The sequence below is a fragment of the Gymnoscopelus braueri genome, assembly GCF_963280865.1.
Source record: "Gymnoscopelus braueri genome assembly, chromosome: 24".
Lineage (NCBI taxonomy): Eukaryota > Metazoa > Chordata > Actinopteri > Myctophiformes > Myctophidae > Gymnoscopelus > Gymnoscopelus braueri.
In genome coordinates this window covers 37359658-37387157 of record NC_137626.1, presented here as the reverse complement: position 1 = coordinate 37387157, position 27500 = coordinate 37359658, and the positions used below count along the sequence as shown (strand labels likewise).

Genomic DNA, 27500 nt, shown 5'->3' with positions numbered 1-27500 from the left:
TTTATGGTTAACAAAAACAATGTTACGGTTACAATAGGGCCTATCTTCAAATGATGTCCTCATATATAGTAAGTATAGTAATATGCAGTGTGTAAAGTAACTAAGTACATTTACTCAAGTACGTCTCAGAGGCAAATATTTTACTTTTACTCCACTACAATTACTTGAAAACTTTAGTTACTAGTTACTTTGTAGATTTTGATAATTATGGCAAAACATATATTAACCACTTCAGCCCTATATATATTTCGGCCATTTGAAAATAGCCGATCTACAAGCTCACAATGCGTCGCGATGTGACGCATTGTGAGCTTGTAGATCGGCTATTTTCAAATGCATAATGAGTACTTTCTATTTCTAGTACTTTTTAAGTACATTTTTAAACCAATACTTTTATACTTTTACTTTTAGTAAATTTTGAATTCTGGACTTTTACATCTAACAGAGTACTTTTTTTTGTGTGTGTGTGTGTGTGTGTGTGTTTGTGTGCACGCGCGCGCTTATGAGTATGCATACAGGCCTGTCTGTAGTACTTTTCAATGTATAGCTATATAGCTTATAATATGGAAAAATGGAAAAGTGGCTTTCTCTCAACAGACACACACACACACACACACACACACACACACACACACGCTGTATGGTGTTGCAGTGCTCGTCAGCTGGTGTGCTCCAGCTGTTGCGTGCGTGTGTATATGAGAATCCTGGAGTCTAGTGCGGTGGGCAAGTGATGAATGCTGGAACCACAGCCTGATTCCCTGCCCTGTTAACACTGTTCATCTCATCATCACGTCTATGGAAACATCTGGATCACACACACACACACACACACACACACACACACACACACACGTTTGCATTACTATACATTACCGAAAATTTACGATCTACAAGCTCACAACGTGTCGCGATGCTGTGGGCTTGTAGATCAGCTATTTTCGGTGAGCACGCACATGCACACGCACATGCACAAGCACACGCACACAGTGGATTGCAAGTTTGTTCCATAAAACACTCAAGTATATAGGAATTAAGAGCATGCTTAATGTGCATGCTTGCGTGCTTGTGGTTTGTCTGTCTATCTCGTTTTTTTTTGCCCTTATTTTTTTTTAAATAGGATTGAAATGGTCCAACACAAACTATCTCTTGGTGCAAGATCAGGATATTAATTTGCGAGTGTGTGTGTGTGTTAAAGGGGTCAGACACGCCCACAGGCCAGCTCCCAGCTATTATGCTGCAGCACAATCAATTGAAATGCTTCCTCACTGTCATATCCCCTCTCTCTCTCTCTCTCTCTCTCACACATACACACACACACACAGGGTGAAAGTAGAAGGTCTTGCGTCCATTCTCTCCTGGCAGTCATCCACCGAGACAAATCGCTCCCTGTGGCTCGCATTATACACATCTTTGCATAATGTCACCGACCTAACACACACACACACACACACACACACACACACACACACACCACAAGTCCATTTATAGTAGAGACTGTTTGTGTGAGCGCGTGCGTGTGAGCGTATGTAGGTTTTTACATCCACATGCTAATGATATCTGCTAATGCACGGCCGCTACACTGACATGGTCCAAACAAGTCACTCATGCACACGCATGTAAATCGTAAGCCTGACACAGCGTTTAGACTAGTAGCGTCAAAAGCTTCACAATTACCAAAATTACCAATAGTTTTCCAAGGTACACCAGTACCAACCTTTTTTCATTTGTACTTGGCAGCGGACCCCCATCTGAAAATGTTTTGTGCCAGGGACCCCCAGAAGAGATAATTTGTGTTCATTTTTTTTTTATGTTAGAAAATAGCAAATGTACAAGCTCACAGCACAGCACGAAGTGACACGCTGTGAGCTTGTATATCTGCTATTTTTTAATAGCCAACCTATAAAAAATGGATAAAGTGGTTAAAGGGATTGTGATGCCGTATTAACAGATTTTACTGGGGACCCCCTGGAACCCCTTCAAGGGCCCCTGTGGGTCCCCGGACCCCACGATGAGAACCAATGATTCAGGCTGTACTGAGACACACTTCATCCAACGCATTTGTAAACACAAGCTAAGACTTGAAAAAAGCACCGAAAATAGCAGATCTACAAGCTCACAACGCGTCACGCTGTGATTTTTTTTCACGCTATTTTCCTAAGTATAAACAACGACCCACCATAAATCTATCCTGCAACCAACCGATCAAACTCTACCAAGTAGTCTGCGTGTGTTCGTGTGTTCCTGTGCGTGCACAAGTCTACACCAGTGGTGTAAAGTAACTAAGTACATGTACTCAAGTGCTGTACAATTTTGAGGTATTTTTTACTTTACTGGCGTTTTTCCAATTTTCAGTACTTTTACTTCTACTCCACTACATCTCAGAGGCAAATATTATACTTTTACTCAACTACAATTATTTGAAAACTTTAGTTACCAGTTACTTTGTAGATTTTGATTATTATTACGAAACCACTTCAGCCCTAAATACATTTCGGCCATTTGAAAATAGCCGATCTACAAGCTCACAATGTGTCGCATCGCGACACATTGTGAGCTTGTAGATCGGCTATTTTCAAAAGATTTTTATGCATTTTATACATTTGAAAACTTCAATTGGGACATTCCGCATAATGAGTACTTTCTACTTTTGGTACTTTAAGTACATTTTGACACCAATACTGTACTTTTACTCAAGTACATTTTGAATTCCGGACTATTACTTGTAACAGAGTATTTCTACATTGCAGTATTGATACTTTTACTTAAGTAAAACAATTGAGTACTTTGTCCTGGTCTACACACATGTTTTTCCGACATAGTTGAGTGTCTGTAAATGTGTGGGTGTGTGTCTGTATACAAAGACGTTTTTCTTTGATGTGTGAGTGTAACATGTTATTACATGTGTGCATGCTGGAGTGGTGTAAAAGAACACATCAAAACACTGTATATCGTTGCTGTCGGGCCATAAACTTGTATCTCCATATTTCAACGTTTTATGTTTTTTTTTTGTCGTACAAGTGTTGCACAAAAGTATGTTTTCATTTTAGTATCAATCAATGTATTGCCGTATTGACATGTAGAACATTCCCCCCCAAAACAATCTGAACATTTCTAAAATAGTGAAGATAAGAGAAGCTCACAACGTGGTGTGAGCTTGTAGATCTGCTATTTTTTTGCTACATTGAACCCATGAAAAGTATTAACAAGAGCTTTTGACCAAATGATTAACTACATTGGAGCCGTTGGAACAGAGGTTCCATTTTTCCATTTCCTGATAAGTTACAGTTTTGGACTTAGAAGGTTTCCACCTCACAGATATGTGTGTTTTTGATCATATTTGTCTGTACACGTGTGGGTGCTATTATGTTTCAGTGCATGTGACATGTTAGTGCGTGTGTGTGTGTGTGTGTGTGTGTGTGTGTGTGTGTGTGTGTGTGTGTGTGTGTGTGTGTGTGTGTGTGTGTGTGTGTGTGTGTGTGTGTGTGTGTGTGTGTGTGTGTGTGTGTGTGTGTGTGTGTGTGTGTGTGTGTGTTCTGTGCATGTTGAGAGTGTTGATATGGCGTGTCTGTGTGTGCGCACGGTTGCGTTATGTTTTGCACATGTTATGGTGTCCCTCTGTCAGAGTGTGTATGTGTGTCTGACTGACATGATAGTGTGTGTGTGTGTGTGTGTGTGAGACATTTGCGCAGTGTAAACAGTGCATGTTTGTGCATGAGGGGTTGAGGCCCTAGCCCAGATCAAAGCTAATTGAAACTATATGCTCTCTCTCTCTCTCTCTCTCTCTCTCTCTCTCTCTCACAGTCTTTCTTTCATTCTTATATGCATACTGTAAATGGTACTGTGAGTGCTGTATCAAGGCTCTTAACAAAGATAAGCTAAATGATAAAGAAGACCCAGTTTGGAGAAGGTATTTGGTGCTGAAGTGATGCAGATAAACCAGGGTGGAGGGGTTTTGTGGAAACTCCCCCTTAAAGGAACAGACCGGGGACTTGCATTGGAGAATTCTCCATGGAGTTGTGGGCTGTCAACCCATTCTATCCGGGAACGCATCTATGTCATTTTTAGATTTCTTTGGCTATTAAGAAATAGCAGATCTACAAGCTCATATATATATATATATATATATATATATATATATGTGTATATGTGGGGCAGCCTGATCTCACAAAACACGGTGAAATAGCACGGATTGACAATTCCGTAAATAGACGACTAGAAAACCCGAAAAGCCGCGCATATAGGAGCCGCGAAAAAGCCCACAGTGAAATAACATGGGTCGCAACCATGGTTTTTAACCCGGAAGCAGAGCAGTCTCCACCAGGCTCAAGCGAACGGCAAAAATGTCAATATCATATTTGACAAGTAGGAAGAAGATAAAATGGTAGTGATTCAGGATCAAGTGGGTTTGTTCGTCTCATTGGTAAGGGCAAGGGTTTCGGATGGATTTTCGGATTGCTCATTTTGCTGGATACCCCCTGGAACCCCCTCAAGGCCCCACTTTGAGAACCAGTGCAATGAGTAGTTAGTATTTGGTTTCTAAACTGTTGAAGTGGTTTATTAATCACATATGGTTTGTTGAATAAGAGACTGCAAAGTGTGATGACAAAGATTTTGAAGTGGCCATGTGTAAATAAAGGTTTTTTTAAGTAAAAAGAAAAGGGCATTCTTTGTCTTTCTCTGTCTCTGTTTTTCTCTCTCTCTCGTGCAATTAACTCTCTGGATTGTACACCAAACATACACATGTGTGGACAGTAACTAAGTACATTTATTTGAGTACTGTACTTAAGTACTTTTCGGGGGTATTTGTTTCTTTTTGCAAGCTCACTGACGTTCGCTATATTTCAAATATAAATATTGTACTTTTGACTCCACTACATACTGTAGGAAGGGACTCTTGGGATCCAAACTTATGAAAATATATGACGAATTAACCACTCCAGCCCTATTTCAAATGTAGTGAAAAAAGACGATCTATACACACGTCTTTAGTATATATGATGCTCACAAAGTATCGCGTCGTGACGTGTTTTGAACTTGTAGATTGCCTATTTGTGCTATTTTATTTTAAGAATTGAAAGTTGGAGTTAAAGTGGTTAAATATGTCTGTGGGTTTTGTATAAATATTGAACCAAGGAAAAGTATTAGCAAGTGCTTGTGACTAAATAATAACTACATTGGATCCATTGGAACACATGGTTATTTTGTTTGTCCATTCCCTAAAAAAAGTAACAGTTTTGGACATACAAGGTTTCCACCTGACAGCGACAAAATTCAAAGTCATGAAGGCGAAGAGAAGTGAACGGTATAACAATCACACATGTTTTTGAGGGGAGGGGAAGTTTTAAATAGATTCAAACGCACCCACACACGCACACACAATTACATTCAATTATAATTTAGGCATTTAGCAGACCAGAGCGACTTACTTACAAAAGTCATGGTAAATAATCACATATGTAGAATGCAGAGAGACGTTGTGAGAGTGTTGTGCCTCGAGAAACTAGGATCCCAGGTAAAACCAACCAAACTATTGAAACATCAACTTTTAACATTGAAATCGTAGGTTACCAGGTAAACTATGAACCTAGCATCTGTCTAAATTAAATTGTTAATTTAAACTAACCAAAGTTACGAAAACAGGAGCACACACACACACACACACACGCACAGTGAAATAACGACACCCCTACGCGTTTCCTCGCAGATGGTGCCGAGAGGAGCCGATTCCCGCCCGGCGCCCCGCTACGAAGACGTAGAGAGACAATATGCCACACACCCCAGGTAAGACCACTGTGTGTGTGTGTGTGTGTGTGTGTGTGTGTGCGTGTGCGTGTGCGTGTGCGTGTGCGTGTGTGTGTGTGTGTGTGTGCGTGTGTGTGTGTGTGTGTGTGTGTGAGTTAATGCAGGAAATGAGGGGTGAGCTCCCTGCGATTCCTTCCTCTCCATCTCCCTCCCTCTGAGAGACACACACACACTGCAAGGTAATCCTCTTTGGAGCTTATAATTAAATCTAGAGTGTTTGCCTTGGGAGTGCTTGCTCATCCACGGGAATAGGGGCCGATCTATTCCCTAGACACACACACACGCGCGCGGAGGATAGCGTGTTCCTATGACGTGTGTGCTCTATATAGTGTATGTTTAATTTGACTGCATGTATTCTCCGTGTGTTTGTGTAAGAGATCCACTGCCAAATTAGACACATGTGGCCCTCACACACACACACACACACACCTGCTTTGTCGTACCAAGTCAGATAATGGCTGATTTAAAGTGCACTGCGCTGCTTTGTGAGCTTATAGATCGGCTATTTTCCTTGCACGACCCTTAAGTCACTGCCCAAATCATGACCTCAAAAACCCTCACATTCTAATAGGAATGTATCACATAGCCCACAGCCCACACCCACACCCCCACACACACACACACACACACACACACACACACACACACACACACACACACACACACACACACACACACACACACACACGCGCGCTGTGTGTTATTAGTGTGTCCCTGGACTTCTCCGAGCAAACATCCATCCCTCCAGACACCTCGGGATAATAACTAGCTTGCGTATATTTTCCGGTGTGTTAATGCGTATGATATTATGTGTCGTGTGTGCGTGCGTGTGTGTGTGTGCGTGCATGTGTGTGTGTGTGTTGGGGGGTGTGTGTGTGTGCGTGTGAGAGAGAGATATCCAGGGCGCAGGAGCTAAGTGGAGCATGGTGCGGTGCAGAGAAAGAGAGAGAGAGCGAGAGAGAGACTGAGAGAGAGAGCAGTCATTTCATGGGTTATTGCCTCTCCTGATATGACAGGCACCAGGGACCTCATGGGATAAGACACACTGAGACGCACAGCAGAGGGAGGGAGAGAGAGATAGATGGATGGAGGGATGAAGAAGGGAGGTATTGAAAGATACGGAGAAAGTACAAACGTGCCACAATGTAGAAATACTCCGTTGCGAGTAAAAGTCCTGCGTTCACAATTTGACTTGACTTGAGGGTGAGAGAAAGAAGTATGTGCTATAAACGAGCATTGGAAACAGCTGAGCAGAGTGCTCAGGGATTGTGGGTATTGTAATCTCGCTATTATTTTTTAATCTAATGGCGTACTGACTTTTTCATTTATTTTAAAAACATTTTTGTTTTTTATAAGTTGTTTTGTGTCTCTGACGTTTCTTGATGCCACAGGACTAAAATAAAATATAGGATTTAGGCGGACATTGTGGAAGAATGTGTGATTAAGAGTTTGAAGAGCTGTACTCGTCATAAATATTCTAAAGGTCTTGAGTGAAAGCTCAGAACATGCCCTTAAAATCATAACAAACACTATAGTAGAAAACACTGAAATATGGCCTGAACATGAGCCAATACCAAGACATGCACCAGTGTCTAAAATGCAAATTTTTAATGGGGGATGGGTAACTTTAACAGCCGACAACACTAATTTAGCTGTGACTCAGGAACACAGTAAAAATCCTGAGTGCATGTTAATTTAACTCTGAGAGTGCATCAAATGTAACCAAATGGACCCGTCCATTTGGTTACATTTTGTACACTCTCAGAGTTACAAAAGGATAAATTAACACTGAGGATTTTAACTGAGAAGGGTTATCACACCAAAATATTATCTACAGACATGGCCTGGAGAAAAAAAATCTATCAGTAGACCACAAGGGGAGGTAACTGTAATTTCTCATCTCCTTTGTACATAGTGTTTTGTATTTCTTGATGACATGTATTAATTATTGTGTACGTTTTTATGACTGAATAAATTGAATACATAGGACCACAATGGAAACAAGTCCCCAGGACCTTTTTTGTGTTATCATTTAAGCCTTAAAGGGATAGTTCACCCCAAAATGCCAATCATTTGATGACCGGCAGCGGTTCCGGTAGGAGACACAAAGAGTCTCCTTTGTGTCTCCTACCGGAACCGCTGCCTACCGGTCCGCTGGTCATCAAATTATTGGCTTAGGAATATGACAAAAACAAAAAAATATCCATGAATTCAAGTCTCCATGGGGTGACAAATGGATAGATTAGTGAACTATCCCTTTAACGTCTTACTGTACCACGTGCTGTTTACATTTCTGACAAATTGAAAGTATTCAATCAATTAACTTTACAAAGTAACTTTTGCCACCTTGAGTGGTACGGATATCTGGTCTAGCCAGTGGAGTAAGCACTCATCATGCGGTACTCATTATGCAGAACGGTCCCATGTTATTGGATTGTAATTAGTAATGCATTAATGTGTTCATCACTTTAATGCTGTGCAGCTGGTTCAGGTGGGGGTCTGATTTTAATTACCTCGTGCTGCTAGGTAGCTCTAGTAATACATCATCATATATCACTAAATAATCTAAATCCAATTAACTCGGCTTCACTGCAAGCCGGCAGAGACAAACATACCACCATTTGGGTAAGAAAACATAGACAGACGGCAAAATCTAAGTTACGCCTGCCCACCACCGCAGAGGTTGTAAATAAATGGTAAATGGTGCGTTTATATAGCGCCTTTATCCAAAGCGCTTTACAATGATTACATTCACCCATTCACCAGTGGTGTAAAGTAACTAAGTACCATACTTAAGTACAATTTTCAGTATTTTTACTTCTACTCCACTACATCTCAGAGGCAAATTTTGTACTTTTACTCCACTACAATTATTTGAAAACTTTAGTTACTAGATACTTTGTAGGTTTTGATTATTATTACAAAACATACATTAACCACTTCAGCCCTATATACATATTGGACATTTGAACATAGCCAATATACAAGCTCACAATGTGTCGCGATACGTCGCATTGTGAACTTGCCGATCTGCTATTTTCAAAAGATTTTTATACATTTGAAAACTTGTGCTTTCTACTTTTGGTACTTTCAGTACATTTTGATGCCCGGGATCGAACCGGGAACCTTCCGTTTCCCAAGCCGCCACTCTACCCCCTGAGCCACTGCCGCCCCTGGTTTGAATCCACCACGGTGCATCCGGCTTTGTCGAGTGTCTGTACGAACAAACACAATTGGCTCGTGTTCGGGGGGGGGGGGGGGGCTGGATCATGTGTCTAAAACAAGCTTTGTGATGTGACAGTAGATCAGTTCCTTTAGGCATGCAACACCAATGAACCTAAGATGTCTCATTGATGCTCAGTCTGTGACCAACTCTGTGTGCAAGAGGGTCTGTTTGTTTTTTCTGTGCGTCTGTCTGTGTTTCCAGAGCCATTCTTGCAAACCGCTGCATCTTCATCCTTTTGACGATTTGTACATCGTTTTGTACATCTCTGAAATACTTCCTCAACAGGCAGACTAAGACAAAGGTATAGGAGAGATCGCGTTTAGCAGATGCTCATTCAGCAGATGCTCTTATCCTGAGTGACTTACAATAAGGTAACCGCATATACATAGAATGCAGAGAGACCGTAATGCCGCAAGAAACAAGGATCCCAAGGTAAAGGTAAACCAAGAACATAGCATCAGTCTAAACAATGTATAAAGTCTAAACAATACGCTATTGAAATAACAATATGTACATTAAAACTGTAATTACATTCTTAACATTGTGGTCTTGAAATAACAGACGTTTGCAATTTGCATGCCGTTCATATTGTTCTTGTGTATTTGTCGCTCGAAGATCCTCGGTCGCTTTCCAACTTCCCGCGAGCGTAAATACAGAGTTGAGAAGGACAGAGGCATAAACACCCCGCGTTCCATTCTGTGTTTACTGCCATTTAGGGGAAGAAAAGAAAAAAAAACAGGGACAGAGAGGGAAAGGGGAACAGCAGAGCGAGCAGTGAAATGAATGCATTTTTCAAAGTGAAGCTGAACTTTGTGCAAAAAAAAAAAAAAACTCCCTCCCCCCTGGGGGAAGAAGCCATCACTGAAAGCCATTTCCTCTCAAAATGAGTGCGGCTCCACTATTGGTCTGGCACTCATTAGCATGCATTTGGCCTGCCTTTTTGCGCCGCACGCTGGGGCCGAACGGGGGGGGGGGGGGGCTGAGAGGACGGGAGTTAGTGTGTCTATGTGTACGTGTGTGTGTGTGTGTGTGTGTGTGTGTGTGTGTGTGTGTGTGTGTGTGTGTGTTTGTGTGTGTGTGTGTGTGTGTGTGTTTGTGCGTGTGTGTGGAGACTATTATAGTTAAAAGTTGGGAGACAAGAGCATGTTGCCACCCAAGCCTGGCGCATCATACAGATACACGGAAAATAACCGCCCTATCTATGTTGTAAGCCTGCATATAGGCTATTTTTAATGTGCAACACCGGCATATGCTGTGCCTGTGTATAAATGAAGTATATAGTAATTAAGTGGCCTTGCGAATCAATGGCTCCCCAGCCATGAGGCCCATAAGGGCAGGAGCCTATCTCCTGTTTCTGTAGCGTGAGGTGACTTGACGTACAAGGTTATCCTGTGGACATGATGCTAGTATTTCTAGCAGGGCCCGGGGGTTCAATTCCATCGTGGTGCTCCGCAGTGGTGGAAAGTAACTAAGTACGGTTACTTAACTCATTGGCCGCCATTATCGCATTAACGCGATCTAATAAATAGCGCGCTTGGCCGCCAGGATCGCGTTAATGCGATCTATGGTCTTTATTGATCTTTATGCTCTGATCACGCTATTCTGTTATGAATCAGGCTAAGTTTCAGGTTCCACTTACTTCAACCACCACTGCATCCGGTTCCATGACTTGGGTTCCGTTTTCGGTTTTACATTTTTCCCCCCAGTCATTTTCGACCATAATAGGGAAACAAACGGTTTTTCACACGCTATGAAAAACGATCGGAGACCTCCCCTCCTATAATCTATGGTCTGGGTGACTAACAGTCATCCCCGTAAGTAATTTTCGCCGATAACAGAATCTGAGACATTTCACTTCCGGTTCATGTGTTTCACTGTGTGAGTGGGTCTGGGAGGGGGCGAGTGTGTCAGCGAGCCGATCAAGCTTGGTATGTGCTGCTCTCTAGTGGTGGAACGATCAAAACGATTCAAGTGTCAAGCTAGACTTTCTATATGTGAATTAAATAACAAAATAACGAAACAAAAAAACACGAAAATCGCTGGCAAGGGCTGCTATGAACGAGGTTTTAACTCTGGCAGTCAATGAGTTAAGCACTGTACTTAAGTACAATTTTGAGGTATTTGTACTTTACTTGAGTTTTTCCAATTTCCAATACTTTTACTTCTACTCCACTACATCTCGGAGGCAAATATTGTACTTTTACTCCACTACAATTATTTGAAAACTTTAGTTACTAGTTATATTTTTTCAGATGTAAATTATGATATTATGAAACCACTTTAGCCCTATTTTATACCTAGGCTATTTGAAAATAGACGCGTTGTGAGCTTGTAGATCTGCTATTTTCTAATATTTTAGTACTTTTACTTTTGGGACATTTACATTTTGATACCAATACTCAAGTAAATTCCGGACTTTTACTTGTAACAGAGTACTTCTAAATTGCAGTATTGATACTGTTACTTAAGTAAAACATTTGAGTATTTTTTCCACCACTGGTGCTCCGACTTTGTCGAGCGTCTATACGAACACAATTGGCCCATGTTCAGGGTAGGGAAGCAAGGCGGGGAGGCTCTGCACGCATACTCCTTCGGGCTGGGGAGGCACCTGTCAGCAGGGAGTGGTGTATGGGTGGGAGGAGTAGGATCTCCTCCCGGCGAGGGGAGGACGTTGAGAAACAGAGCTGTAAACAAACCATTGGCACAGTGCTACGGATACATGCCGGTCTTAGGTGTATGTTTATGGAGTAATTCACAACAGGACTCTATTCATTTTAGAAAAGAGCCTGTTGGCTTATTTGGAGTCCGTTCTTTATAGAGGGGGCTCAATAAAACACTTGCATGAAACGCGCAAACAAGAACAAAACAAAACATTCAAGCTAGCAAACAGCACAAGCAGCACATGATTAAGTAATAACTAAAAAACACAAAACAGACATAGAACCAGTAAACAGCAAAAGAAAAGAGGAGACAGAAAGGCAAATGGAATGAGTAATAATTACATAACCGCACATAAACAGCATATTACAATGATGATGAGATTCATTTTTTTTATTAAAATGTTTACAGTTCCCATAAGACTAACCCCTGGCGAGGCATGTGATGACTTAATGTCTTATGTTAAGAGAATTCCACAACTGAGCAGCTCTTTGATGAACAATATGGGGTCTAATAACAGTGGATTGCTTCATGTGGATCTTGGACTTCATTTGGCCATAGACGTTAATTGTGTGTGTGTGTGTGTGTGTGTGTGTGTGTGTGTGTGTGTGTGTGTGTGTGTGTGTGTGTGTGTGTGTGTGTGTGTGTGTGTGTGTGTGTGTGTGTGTGTGTGTGTGTGTGTGTGTGTGTGTGTGTGTGTGTGTGTGTGTGTGTGTGTGGGGGGGGGGGTGTGTGTGTGTGTGTTAGCCGTGAGAAATCATTTCTGATTCAGCCGGTTTATTGCTTGCTGATCTAGCTCACAACGCGTTGAGAGCTTGTAGATCTGCTATTTTCAAACATTTTAGTACTTTTACTTTTGGTACTATAAGTACATTTTGATACCAATACTTTTGTACTTTTACTCAAGTCAATTTTGAATTCCGACCTTTTACTTGTAACAGAGTATTTCCACATTGCAGAATTGATACTTTTACTTAAGTGAAACATTTTTCCACCACTGCCCATTGGTCGAAACAGTTTTCCCTCGTTCATTGTATCTGGCCCCAGCTGTGGCAAGCTGCACTTCCAGCCACCAGCCGAACTTCACTTTTCTCTCCAGGTTCTAGGAGCTTGATGTGGGCCCCCAAATAATTGGCAAAACACTAAGACACTAGTATAGAGCCCTGCGGAACTCGCTTAACACGCTTAACCCTATAGGGGTTTAAGTGGTTAAATACCGACCCTCGGAAGTATAGGAGAGGAGGTGGATAATCTTTTCGGGATGTCAGGGGGTTTGGGGGTGGCGGAGTGGCCAATTATGAAAGAATGCAAACAAAAGTTTTCTCAGAAGGACAAGAAATGGATCTAGCCGGGGGCCCCAGCGTGTAGAGTTCCACGTGGTTATTGATCAACTGAGAACTTTTAATAGATTGTGACAATGAGTTCCCTCCAGGGAGTCGCTAGTCCTGATTTGTCCAGGAAGCCCAACAAACGCAAACCAGAACAGAGCGTCACATCAGATCACACCGTCCCAAATGCACCACTTTATTGACAAACATTAGGAATTTAACCCATTAAGACCGCAAACGCATCTGTGTCATTTTAAGATTTCTTTGGCGATTCAAAAATAGCAGATATACAAGCTCATAGCGTGGCACCAAGTGCCGCGCTTCTGGGCATTTTACAAATATCTTCTAAATCCTAACAGTTTTCTGAAAAAACTATAGCTATATATCAGTGGTTCTCAAACTTTTTCATGTCAAGGACCACCCAAAATTATATGTATTTGGTCGCGGACCCCCATCTCAAAATATTTTGATCCAGGGACCCCCCCACCCTAGAAGCAAAGATTTGAGTTACAAATGTTCGCTTTAAAAAATATATTTATATTTAATGATTTGCACACATTTTTAAAAAAAATAGCAGATCTACAAGCTCTGCAAAAAAAAAAAATAGCCAAAGAAATCTAAAATGACACAGATGCGTTCCCGGTCTTAATTGGTTAAATCGATACAAACATATCATGGTCATAAAGAGCCGAAACTGATGCTGGATTTGACCATTATTAGGGAGTGAAAAACACATTCAAGGGTTAATGTCAATGCAAATTGTTTTCGTTAGACAATGTTTTTTAGCTGTTAACTGTCTATATTAGTAGTTACGGTATGTCGTGTTTTTGTACGGTTGTTTGTATGGTCTGTTGGGTGGTGTTTGTTTTATAATGGACCACAATAGAGACAAACGTAAGATTTTCTTTGTGTTTGATCCATTCATGGCGCTTTTCATTTGGTGGTACTGTGATTTTAAATGTTGCCAATTAAGTATTTTGTTCTATTTGATGTGTGACGTCAGAGCTTGATCAGCAAGAGAGAGAGAGGGGGGAGGAGGGGGATGGACAGAGGGAGATCTCGATCAGCGAGAGAGAGAGGAGGAAGGGGGGGGGCAGATTGAGATCTCGATCAGCGAGAAAGAGAGAGGAGGACGAGGACGAGGGAGGGAGAGATGCATGGACAGAGGGAGATCTCGATCAGCGAGAGAGACAGACGAGTGAGAGAGGGACAGAGAGTCCATTTCGCCCATGCAATAACCCAATCAATGCTGGGGAAAATGCCGAAATATGGACACAGTGATTGACGTGTTGTCAGCGCAATAACCCAGCGGGCAAGCTCAACTTCTACTTTTGTTTGTGGATGATTGGATGGATGGATAGATCAAGGGTATTCAACAGGGGGATCCTCAGAGTTACCACAGGGGGGCCGCCATATCTTTGTGTGATATGATCTTCTTTTTGTTTTTCATTAACCACTTGAACCCTAGCATCCCTTTTCTGAGGAAAACTTTAGCCAAAAAATGCAGATCTAATGAGAGAGAGGCAGCCGAGGCTGAAGGATGCTGCGGGTCAAAGGTGGGAGTGAGAGCCAAGGGCGGAGGAGGCAGGGGGGATATAGTGATGGGTCTGAGGGTGGAGTTAGGGGGACAGTGCCCCTAGGGGTCTGGATGTCTGGGGCAGAGGACAGCTTTGCCTCCAGGGAGGCTGGCTTGGAGGCTGTGTGTCACTTTGGCTCCCGTACGCTGCAGCTTAGCAGCCATTAACGCTTTGGCCAGCGCTGCAGCTGAAAGAGAGCCCCAATATGCTGGAGGGCACGCGCGCACACACACACACACACACACACACACACACACACACACACACACACACACACACACACACACAGGTTTGTACTGTACTTGTGAGGGCTTCAACAATTTTACGCCCACTTAATGAATGAAATGTTTTTATTTTGTTTTTACCGTAAGCCCAAAGCCAAAGAATAGGCTCACACGAAAACATATTGTTTTATGGTTGAAAAATAAAAAATCGTCAATTTTTTGGTGCACGACAACAGCGTGCAACTAAGTTGAAGTCAGCCATAACTATCTAATCCCTAAATCCAGTGGTGTAAAGTAACTAAGTACATTTACTCTGTACTGTACTTAAGTACAGTTTTGAGGTACTTTTACTTTACTGGAGTATTTCCAATCTCAGAGGCAAATATTATACTTTTACTCCACAATTATTTGAAAAGTTACTTTGCTGATATAAATTATTCTATTATAAAACATGCATTAACCACTTTAGCCCTATTTTATACCTAGGCTATTTGAAAATAGCTGATCTACAAGCTCACAATTGCGACGCGTTGTGAGCTTGTAGATCTGCTATTTTCAAACATTTTAGTACTTTTACTTTTGGTTCTGTAAGTACATTTGGATACCAATACTTTTGTACTTTTACTCAAGTAAATTGTGAATGCCTGACTTTTACTTGTAACAGAGTACTTCTACATTGCAGTATTGGTACTTTTATTTAAGTAAAACATTTCAGTACTTTTTCCACCACTGCCTAAATCTTATTTCTAAATGTCTAACCCCAATCCTAACCGCAACCTGAAGCTTTTTCTAATTGTAAATATATCTCTAACAATCTTTTTTCAACCATAAAACAATATTTTTTCGAGTGAGGGCCATTTTCACTGAAATTCTACTATACTTGTGGGGACATTTGGTCACACTCACTCTCTCTCTCTCGCTCTCTCTCTCACACACACACACACACACACACACACGCGCGCGCGCACGGAGCCATATGGAGCATATTAACATGATTACCAATTCAAAGCAGCGGGTCGCAGGCTGCGGCGACCCGGCCCCAGGTTATCCAATCAGAGGGCCCCCTGACCCGCTCCCCCAAGGTGATTGGATTAGGCGGCCGGGTTGGCGTGGCAACGCTGCCGGTCGGGGCCTGATAATTGGTTGATTAATGTGCAGATGGTGGCCGGTGAGTCAGAGAGACTCACACCAAGCAGCTCACATCTGGACAATGGTGTGTGTGTGTGTGTGTGTGTGTGTGTGTGTGTGTGTGTGTGTGTGTGTGTGTGTGTGTGTGTGTGTGTGTGTGTGTGTGTGTGTGTGTGTGTGTGTGTGTGTGTGTGTGTGTGTGTGTGTGTGTGTGTGTGTGTGTGTGTGTGTGTGTGTGTGTGTGCGTGCGTGCGCATGCACAATCATGGTTGTGTGTGTATGCACATGTAGATGCACACATACAAGGGTACGTGTGTGTGTTTATTTGAATGGTTTGTAATTGGGCCAGTAGTGGCTCTGGAGGTATATGGCAATAGGTCATCTTTAAGCCGGAAGGTTCCTAGTTCGATTCCCGGTCCTTGAGCAAGACACTGAACCCCTAACTGCTCTTGATGAGCTGTCTTGCATGGTCTGTCTCCATCTCCAAACCAAATCGATCAAAACACACACATGCGCACACACGCGCGCACACACACAGAGGCCAGGTCTGGACTTCTTGACCTCTATTTTTCTGCACTGTGTGTGCCGCTCCGCGACCTCGTGACCCCGCGGTTGTGTCTGCTCAGCTGCTCCTAACGAGACCCTTCCCCGGCCGTTGGCACGCCGCCAGGGCCTGACGTGAATGTAGATCAGAATGCAGCGTCAGCATTTTTAAGCAGCCGCTCAAAAATGCAGATGCTTGCCAGTGTTAGTTTTGACAGCAAATTGCGATTTTGTTTTAGTCATAGTCCTTTGAATACAATTTCATTTCGTTTTAGTCATATTTTAGTCATCTGAAATGTTTTAGTTTTAGTCTAGTTTTAGCCCACTAAATATGAGATTGTAGTTGACTAAATCTACGGTTGATTTAGTCGACTAAAATGTATTTTGGAGGGCCTTGATGGCGCCTTAATGGCTGATTATACACTTGGTTGCATGCTGAAAATAGCCGATCTACAGTACAAGCTCACAACGCATCGCATGCGAGGCGTTGTGAGCTTGTAGATTGGCTATTTTCACAATTTTCACAATTTTCACCTCTTTCTTAGATAATATTTGACAATTTGGCCAATGTTTGACAATTTATTATAGTATAGTTTGTTGGTTACTTTTGACGTAGTAATGGTCTTATTAGTTTATATATTTTAGAGGTATTAAAAAGGTCTTAAAGTCAAACTAAGCTATGAGCGTTGTGAGCTTGTAGATCACAATATTTCACAATATTTATCTGTGGAAATACACATGTATCTGTGGAACCGAGTCAAACTATATTATGTAATGCCTCAACTCCTACAATTCCAAGTGCTTGTCAGGGTGGGGGGTTTGGGGGGTCACGGCCAGAAAGTTTGGTTCCTACAGGTTCATAAATCATACCACTGGTATCCATCTCTATGTCCATCGCTTCAAAATCCAACACTTCTTTATTGTCATCGTGACATTGTGAGTTCAACTTAAATTTATGAGTTTCGATATGAGGCGAGCCTCGCATGCTACCATGGTAGCAGCTGAGACCCTGTGTGATTGGTTAATAACGTGCCATGACCTCTGCTTATTGGCCTGCCTTTATTGTTAAATAAATAGCTTAATAGCGTCTGAGCCAACAGACAACAAAGGCGATATGACCCTTTTCTTATTGGCTGGGACCAATTATTATCCAATCAGGCCGCTTCCAGCGCGGGGCCAGTAGCTGAAATGGTGTTGGTGGTCCAGCTAACCGCATTTGTGCTGCAATACGGCGGGGCGAGTAACGGAATCAGCCGGGAGGAAATGAAAGGGAGGTTTTAACTTAACGCCAGCTGTCCTGCACAGACTTTACCACATCACTGACTCTGTTTGTCTGCTTACAACAACCTCACTGTTTCTGTGTATGACTCGTTTTATCCTTCATCTTTGTTTTCCCTTACTTTCCCCTCTGTCTGTCTGTCTGTCTGTCTGTCTGTCTGTCTGTCTGTCTGTCTGTCTGTCTGTCTGTCTGTCTGTCTGTCTGTCCGTCCGTCTCTGCCTATCCGTCTCTCTCTATCCATCTCTCTACCCCCCTTCTCTCTCTTACGTCTTTGTCGCTCTGTCTCTCCTCCCTCTACCTCTCTGTCTTTCTATTCCTCTCTCTCTCTCTCTCTCTCTCTCGTCCCCCCCTTTTCTCTCTCTCTCTCTCTCTCTGCCCCTTTCTCTCCTTCCATTATTTCTCTTTGTCTCTCTCTCGCTCACTGACTCTCAGAGAGACAGACAGAGAGAGAGAGAGTATTGGAAAATGGAATCCTAGCATTATTGGAAAATGGAATCATAGCATTATAAATAAAACAAAGGCTATACGCCGGGAGAGCTCATGAGCTGCTAAACACAATGGCACGTTGTGCTGATACAAGCGCCGGAACAAAGACGGATGAACCTCTCATACACGCATCAAGAATTTACCTTGAATTCAAGTGCTCACCCCTTTGGACTCAACACAACAGAACACAGTGAGCCAGAGTGTAGAAGGAGCCGAAAACAACAGAATAATGGGCTGTGTCTTTTTCATGGCAGAGCACTTTGGATATATAATGTAAAGGGGGAACAACACATGAATGCTCAGGGCTCTTCCAAAGTGCCAATTGTTGCCGGGTTCGATCATCGTTTCATCTGCGTTATTAGTACAAATAGCTTTACCGCTTAACCATACTAGTGTATTTTCTGTTTTCTGTTATCGTGGGGCAGTAGTGTTAAGTAAGTACATTTACTCAAGTACTCTACTTAATTACAATTTTGAGGTATTTTTTACTTTACTGGAGTATTTCCAATTTTCAGTACTTTTACTTCTACTCCACTACAATAATTTGAAAACTTTAGTTACTAGTTACTGTGTAGCTTTTGATTATTATTACAAAACATACATCACCCACTTCAGCCCTATATATATTTTGGCCATTCGACGCATTGTGAGCATCTACAAGCTCACAATGCGTTGCGAAAAGTGACATCGAAGAGTGGCGCTCCTCTACTTGAGGCGCCCAGAGCGCCTTGTCAAAAAAACGCTATAGCCGCCCAGAGCGAGGCATTGGGAAGAGGAGCCTTGGACCAGAATTGGTTTAATGCCCGCCGTCCCCTGTACATGCACAAGTTCAAATATATAAAGTGCTTACCCTAAACAGATGATATCGCTTGTTTTATTTTCCAAATACTGAAATAAGGCTATATATATAAGGCTATATAGCACAAAAGGAGGTTCCCCTGTGATTACAAGCCAAATAACCACTTCTAGTGCTATTTAGCAGTGGTGGGAAATGGTTTACTTAAGTAAAATTATCAATACTGCAATGTAGAAGTACTCCGTTACAAGTAAAAGTCAGAATTTCAAAATGTACTTGAGTAAAAGTACAAAAATATTGGTATCAAAATGTACTTAAAGTATCAAAAGTAAAAGTACTAAAATGTTTGAAAATAGCAGATCTACAAGCTCAGATCGTCTATTTTCAAATAACCTAGGTATAAAACAGAGTGGTAAATGTATGTTACACGCATGCGTGCATGCACGTATGTGTGTGAGTATTTGTGTGTGCGTGCGCGTGTACACAGCCCCCTAACAAACAGCACTCATCATGCATTTATTTTTAGAATAACCGATTAGAAGAGAATAGAGCAGCAGGCACAGAACAGTGGGACTGCCGGATAGCGCGGGGCAACATTTTTGAATAATGACATGGTTAAATGAGATTAAATGAGTCATATGCTCCTATAGTGCAACGCTGAAAGACGACCTGTTTTTCTGCCTGCGTTATTTAACAGTGCGGCTATTGGCCACCATGGCTTCCATCTCTCCTCGCCTTCTCCTTGGAACCCCCACACTCCCTCCTCCCGCACAGCACTCGGGAGGCATTGGTGGAAAGTTACACAATTTTAACTTGAGTATTGTACTTGAGTACAATGTTACAAAGGTACAATTACCTGGGTACTTAGATGAATCTAAGACACACATTGAGTGCCAGGTACTATACATTCAAATCATCGTCAGAGTGCCAGCGTTTTTTTACCGTGTTTTGACAATTACTTTACTGGAGTATTTCCAATTTTCAATACTTTTACTTTTAATCCACTACAATTATTTGAATTTTTTAGTTACTAGTTACTTTGTAAATTGTTATGATTATTACAAAACATACATAACCACTGTCCACTTCAGCCCTATATACATTTGCGGCCATTTGAAAATAGCCGATCTACAAGCTCACAATGCGTCGCGATGCGACACATTGTTTTTCTAAAGATTTTTATACATTTCATACATTTGATAACTTGTGAAATGGGACATTCAGCATAATGAGTACTTTCTACTTTTGTACTCTAAGTACATTTTGACACCAATACTTTTGTACTTTTACTCAAGTAAATTTAGAATTCCGGACTTTTACTTGTACTTGAGTATTTTTACATTGCAGTATTGATACTTTTAAGTAACAAATGTGAGTACTTTTTCCATAACTGCACAGTGTATACTAGCACGAAGTGTAAACACAGGCCCCAACTCGCACCAGGCACGTGTATCTACGCGAAAGGCAGTTTCCAACCGCTGTTGTTATAGGCTGGTTTGCTTAGCGGGGCTAGCTAGCGGCGCTATAGCGAGTCGGCTAGCGGCAGAAGCTCTTAATGGTTTTCTCTCATGTGAAGCCAGACGGGCCTGCTCTCTGTCTCCAACACTCTGTGTGTGTGTGTGTGTGTGTGTGTGTGTGTGTGTGTGTGTGTGTGTGTGTGTGTGTGTGTGTGTGTGTGTGTGTGTGTGTGTGTGTGTGTGTGTGTGTGTGTGTTGTGAGGTATAGTAGAATTAGAGAAATATAGAGACATTGTGGGGACAATTTGGTCCTCACAAGAAAGATTAGCCTGGCTCCACCCCCTGAATCGTTTGCCTCGCATTTAGGGTCTGGTGTCGAAGGCGGGTGTTTCTCGGTTGAAAATCTGTATGACGAATCGGGATCGGGATAATCCAGTATGAACCAATCGCCAAAGAGTTTTTGAAGAATTCTTTTTTTTTGGCCACGCCCCCATCTCAGAAATCGGCTGCATTGAGATGGCTTTCAGACTGAATAATGGAGTGAAACGAAATGAAAATTCAGGCTGAGTGTCAGGCTAAAGAAAGATGGTTGTTTCATGGTTAAAAAAAATATGTTGAAGGTTTATTAGTTTAAGATTCAGGTTTTAGAGGTTAAGTTTTGGGGTTAGGTTGGAGTTACACTTGATTTATAGGCTACTTAGTTGCACACTGGTGTCATGCACCGAAAACATTGCCGATCTACAAGCTGACAACATAATAGGCTGCTTTTCCAACCTACTATGCAGAGCACAATGTTTTTTTTCCCCTGTTTGTCGGCCTGACATGATCTTACAATGTCAGCATTAATAGATCAGTCAGCGATGAGCCACATACATAACACATTATATTGCCTTTTGCCATCTGTTAAAGGAGAATACCGGACAAATTAAGTGTTGTCTTTGATGTCTCGTTACTCACCTATTGACGTGAAAAGTGGCGTTCTTTTTTTCCATCGATTCCCCTGTCGTCATTTTTTTACACATTTAACACTGGATGCTTGTTTCTTTCCAGAACCTGGCAACTCGTGTTGCCAGGTTCTTGAAACAAGCAACCAGTGTTAAGTCGTTCGGCAGTAGCGCTAGCCTCTCAGGCTAGCTACTCTCATGTTTGACTATCATGAGACTCCACAATGACTAGCAGTAGAGAAAAAACTACTTTGCATCGGTTATAATAGACGAATCTCCCTAACCCACGCGCTCCCATTATGACAACGGAGGGGGTTTAAAAAATGACGACAGGGGAATCGATGGAAAAAAAGAACGCCACTTTTCACGTCAATAGGTGAGTAACGAGACATCAAAGACAACACTTAATTTGTCCGGTATTCTCCTTTAATATTATAGCTGTGAATTGTGCGTATGCGTGGATACGTGCGTGTGTGTGTGTGTCCCCGAAGCTAATACCGAAGCTTCCTAAAAAGAATTACCTTAGTTTTAGTCTTTGTTAAAAAATAAAAAAATAAAATCAACAATAGCCGATCTACAAGCTTGAATCGAAGCACGTTGAGAGCTTGTAGTATGTAACCAGGAGAAATCACAATGAGGTTCGAGACCTAATGTGTAAACAAGAGATAAGACAAAAATGTGCAACAATTACATAACCCCAACAAATTAAAAAACAATAAAACTCCCAACCTAACAAATGATCTGCTAGTTTGATTTGTTAAAACTTTCTTAAATACTTGAGTACACCTTCTGCACAGCCTTTTCCAGAAGGACGCAGGGGTCATTCATCCTTTGCCTACAATGGAGAGCTGTACATATTTGGTGGCTTCAACGATAACCAGATCTTCAGTGATCTGTGGAAATTCAATCAGGAGACCTTCTCCTGGAAGAAGGTTGACCCCAAGGGCAAAGGCCCGGGTTCACTGACGGATAGGACGAGGATGTGCTATTGCATGGTGGGAGATCGTGTCATCATATTTGGAGGATGCATAGAGGGACCCGAACGCACACCAGTTCTAATGGATGACTTGTACATCTTAGACTTAAATCCAAGTCTGAAGACGTTATGCAAACTAGCATTTATTCAGTACGATCTGGAGCAGTCAGAACTCCCTCATAACATCAGGTGGGAACTGACAACCATGACTAACAACAGCAACACATGACAACAGCAGAGAACCTGTTCCAGACCTAACATGTTTTTTCTGTCTGTGTGTCTCTCTTTTTATCTTGTGCATGTTGCCAATAGGTCAAGGAAGTAAATCCCTCAATATGTTTCAGGGATTGTACAGAAATTGTATTTATTGACTCTAAAATACAAGGAAATGCATTTCTGGTACATGTCCGGTGCCTACGTCATTTTGACGTGAGTGCTCAGCTGCTCACAAATAAAAATTTAGTTTAATATTGTTAAGATAATTTGTAAAAAAAAAAAAGCGTGAGCGAGCCGCCGCGAGCATCCGCTCCATAGTAGTGGGGAAAAAAGCAACAGAACCAGAAGAAAAGCCATTCTTCCAGATCGAATTTACAAGGAAGAGAACAGGTTTTGTTTGTTTTGTGATCACTAGACCCCTGCTCCTCTCCTTCTATGGGAGCAAAACGGTGACCCATAGGTGAGCGAACAGCGCCATCTAGTGGAAAACCACCGAAAACACAAAATCTTGTCATTCTCGTCATTGGCAGGCTACACCTTAGCAAAACATTACGAGAAATCTTGCCATTTGCAGCCACAAAGAGTTAATGGTGCAACGTCTCGACCTTGTATGTAGGTCTTCATCAGGCATGTAAGACAAGCGTGTGTGTGTGTGTGTGTGTGTGTGTGTGTGTGTGTGTGTGTGTGTGTGTGTGTGTGTGTGTGTGTGTGTGTGTGTGTGTGTGTGTGTGTGTGTGTGTGTGTGTGTGTGTGTGTGTGTGTGTGTGTGTGTGTGTGTGTGTGTGTGTGTGTGTGTGTGTGCGTGCGTGCGTGCGTGTCATCGTCAAGATGAGGTTTTTACATGTTATGACTGACAAGCCCACGTCCACAGCGACCGGTTTGGCTCATACAATGACAATACTTTTAACCACATGAGCCCTAGCGTCCCATAATATACGAAAATCAGGGAACGAAAATAGGGGAACAATCAGTGAAAACTGGGTAACATTCGTAAGAAATTCGGTGCAAATAGGTCAGACATTCTGCGAAATAGGAAAATATGCAAACAGTGGGTCAAAATGGGTGAACATTCTGCAAAAATAGGTGAACATTCCATGAAAATAGGCAAACATTCTGAGAAAATAGGCCAATGTAAGGCAAAAATCGGTGGAAATTCAGCAAAGATAAGCGAACATTTGATGACGATTCATTCTTTGTCATTTACTCCATTTAGTTTGTCTCGCCATTTGACATACAATGAAATATATTGTTTAAGTGTATAAGAATTCCATTCCTGCATGGAGGTTTTGTTAGGGTTTGCATGGAACTGATAAACCATGCACACTGTCTGTCTGTCTGTCTGTCTGTCTGTCTGTCTGTCTGTCTGTCTGTCTGTCTGTCTGTGCGTGCACGTGATCCCAGCTGTTTGCTGCCTATGAGGGATATTTGTGGAAGCAGGGGGTGAGGTGGGGGGAAGGGGTTTAAATAAGAAATTGGGGGGGGGGTTAATTTCCTCCTTCCGTTTCCTAGGGGCAGGTGCAGAATAACCCGACACACTCACAGACACACACACACTCCCATCACAATCCCCACAAGAAACACGCTCGCACACACACACACACACACACACACACACACACACACACACACACACACACACACACACACACACACACAACCACACACCCGTCACAATTCCCACAAGACACACACACAAAGATGAACTTCAGCCAAATGTCTCACTGCCCTATGGCGGAAAGTATTTTCAATACCACGAACACACACACACACACACACACACACACACACACACACACACACACACACACACACACACACACACACACACTCTCTCCTGTTTCTAGACAGAAACACAGGTTCTCTATTTATTATTCTTTTCCTACACGTTTATAAGACACTTCAACAGGTTCTCGCTTGCACCGTGTAGCCTCCCACTCTGTGTGTGTGTGTGTGTGTGTGTGCGCATATGTGCATGTGTGCACACTCGTGCTACTATGCTTGTGATTTTGTATTTGAAGAGAAATGGTTGTTTTATGGTTAAAAAATATGATTTACATTCAGGCTCACAATTGGGAGAAGATTCAGGCTAGGGTTAGGATTAGACATTTAGAGGTTAGGGGTCCTATCTTGTACGCCGTACCACTTGCTTTATTTGGCTTTTTTTAAACTATTTTGAAAAACATTAAAATAGTTCAAATAGACGATTTACATCGACACATTGTGAGCTTGTAGAGCGGCTATTTTAACTGTTATAAAATGTCTTTCAAAATATTTTTAAAAATCCTAAAAAGGTAAGGCGGTAAGCAGTGGTGGGAAAAGTACTCAAATATTTTACTTAAGTAGCAGTATCGATACTGCAATGGAGTACTCTGTTACAAGTAAAAGTCAGGAATTCAAAATATACTTGAGTAAAAGTACAAAAATATTGGTATCAAAATGTACCAAAACTAAAAGTACTAAAATGTTTGAAAATAGCTGATCTACAAGCTCACAACCCGTCGCATCGCGATGCGTTGTGAGCTTGTAGTTTCAAATAGCCGAGGTATAAAATAAGGCTAAAGTGGTTAATATATGTTTTATAAAGTAATACTTTATGCAAAGTAACTACTGTAGTAACTCAAGTTTTCAAATTGTAGTGGAGTAAAAGTACAACATTTGCCTCTGAGATGTAGTGGTGGAGTAGAAGTAAAAGTACCGAAAATTTGTAATACTCCAGTAAAGTAAAAATCACACCCAGTGTGAAGTGAGCGGTGTGGTCATCACAGTGATGGAAGCTCACTTCAAAAGAAAATTTGTTTTTTTGAAGTGCATAGTCCTATTTATAGGTTATTCATTTCATCATGTGTCTCGCTAGCCAATCACAGTGCTGAATAGAGTCAGCCAATAGAGTCAGCCAATCACACTACAGCTAGGGGTGTACTAATGAGGTGTCCCAACCCCACTTATAGGAGCGGCTACACCGCTCAAAAATACATCAAAAGTGTACCGAAGTACAGTACTTGAGTAAATGTACTTAGCTACTTAACACAACTGGCGGTAAGATAGGGCCCTAAGTGCAGGGGGTTATTTATACCTGATTTAAACTTAGTTAAGTCACGGTGGTGTACACTGAAAAAACAGCTGATGGTGAGCTTGTAGATCGGTCTATTTTCCGGCTACTTTTCAGCTATTTTGGATGCTGCCCCAAAATGTTAATGTCCTCCCGGGTATACAAATGTGTGTGTGCGCGCGCACGCGTGTGCGTGCGTGTGCGTGCATGTGCTTGCGTGTGTATGTGAGTCATATGTATTACATGGTGTGTCATTAGAGCTTGTCTCCGTGCGGTTAGGTAGGTGTCAGCGCTGTGCTCTGCCGTGTCGTGTGTGTGTGTGTGTGTGTGTGTGTGTGTGTGTGCCCGCGTGTGTGTGCGTGTGTATTGTCGTGCGTGTACAAACATCCCTGACATATGGCCGTCTGTGTCCACCGTCTCTCTATATAGCCTCTGTTATAGTCTAATACCGCCGTGTCACTTCCCAGCTTGTAGACATGTTCTGTTTTTGGCAAGAGACACCCCTCGCGCGACGGAGTCTAAATTAAGTCTCTTGTCTCGATGTCTTCCTGTATCTATCTCTCTCTCTAGTTTACTCTATAGTCTCTCGTGTTCCCATCTTGTCCCCTTTACCTTTTGTGGTGTGTTTTGTTTCACTCCATGTTACTGGCTCTGCTCGCTTCACTGTGGATAGAACTCCCTCAACGGAGCTGTTCATCATAAGCAACATCCTACCCTCTGCCTAGGTAGAGTGCACACTTACGTAACATCAATGCTGCTAAATAGCACTAAAAGTGGTTCGTTGGTTCAGAAGCATAGGGGAACTTCTTAAAGATACTATAGCAACTTTGTCTAATGATAATGCATTTATTTGTATAGCGCTTTTCTAAACAATGTTACAAAGTGCTTTACGGACATGTTAAAAAACAAAACAACATATCGTCAACAATATACAGCGGTAGAAGTAGAAGTGTGATTTCAGAAGAGATTTTAAAAGAAAGCACCGATTGTGCTAGCCTCGGCTTCTCAGGGAGGGCGTTCCAACGCGCAGGCCGGGGCCCGGACCAAAACAGCCCGATCACCCCGAGTAGCGAGGTTTGTCTTAGAAACGACCAGTAGAGCCTTGCCTTCCCAATAGAGCCTTGCCGGTTACGCTCCGGCTTGTAGGGCTCCAGCATATCCGTAACGTACTCGGGAGCCCGTCCCAAGTGCTAGTGGTGCTACAGATGAGTTGTTTAAACTAGTTGCAAGTAGAAAACCTGCAAAGAGCCATGCAGGAGCAAAACAGGTTCTTTGTATGAAAGTGAAAGTATGTCGCACCTCAACCATCCCCATGACCCATTGAAGAACCACTATTTGTGTTTACAAAAAAAAACGCTGTTTACCCTGTTTTCTCTCCATTTGAGTCATTATGCCAATTGTTTCCTCCCCATATTCGTTGCCACTGCTGTTGTATCGTACTGGCTCACCTGCCAGTGAGGAGCGCCCACCGGGAGGACATAGAGCCTTCATCCTACTCCTCGCTGCTGACAGGCTCCACCCCCAAATATCACCCACCCTCCCCCGAACACGGGCCAATTGTGTTCGTATACCCTCGATGAAGCATCATTTGTCTTTCAGTGCGGTGCTTTGGATTTGAAGTAGGTGTCCCTGTTTTGATTCGTGTGAATCATGCTAAGTACCTTTAGGCCCTTTTACATCTCTGCGCGTCCGCCTTCCTCCCTCTCGGCCTCGTCTGTGATTCTTTCAAACACAAACACACGGCGTACGGTATGTGCTGTGAACCCGCTGGGCCCGCACTCCGCGCTAAGCTAACAAGTAAACAGAGTCGT

The 27500-nt window shown here is 42.3% G+C and overlaps 1 protein-coding gene across 2 annotated transcripts in view; it reads left to right on the top strand.

Moving 5' to 3' along the window:
• The window catches only part of LOC308080147 (partitioning defective 3 homolog B-like), a 355069-nt gene that overhangs the window by 318124 nt on the left and 9445 nt on the right, over positions 1 to 27500 (top strand). For both annotated transcript variants that reach the window (XM_080421925.1, XM_080421924.1), the window contains exon 24: positions 5705 to 5781. In XM_080421925.1, the coding sequence (XP_080278051.1) occupies positions 5705 to 5781 (77 nt within the window). The remainder of the gene's footprint in view (positions 1 to 5704; positions 5782 to 27500) is intronic.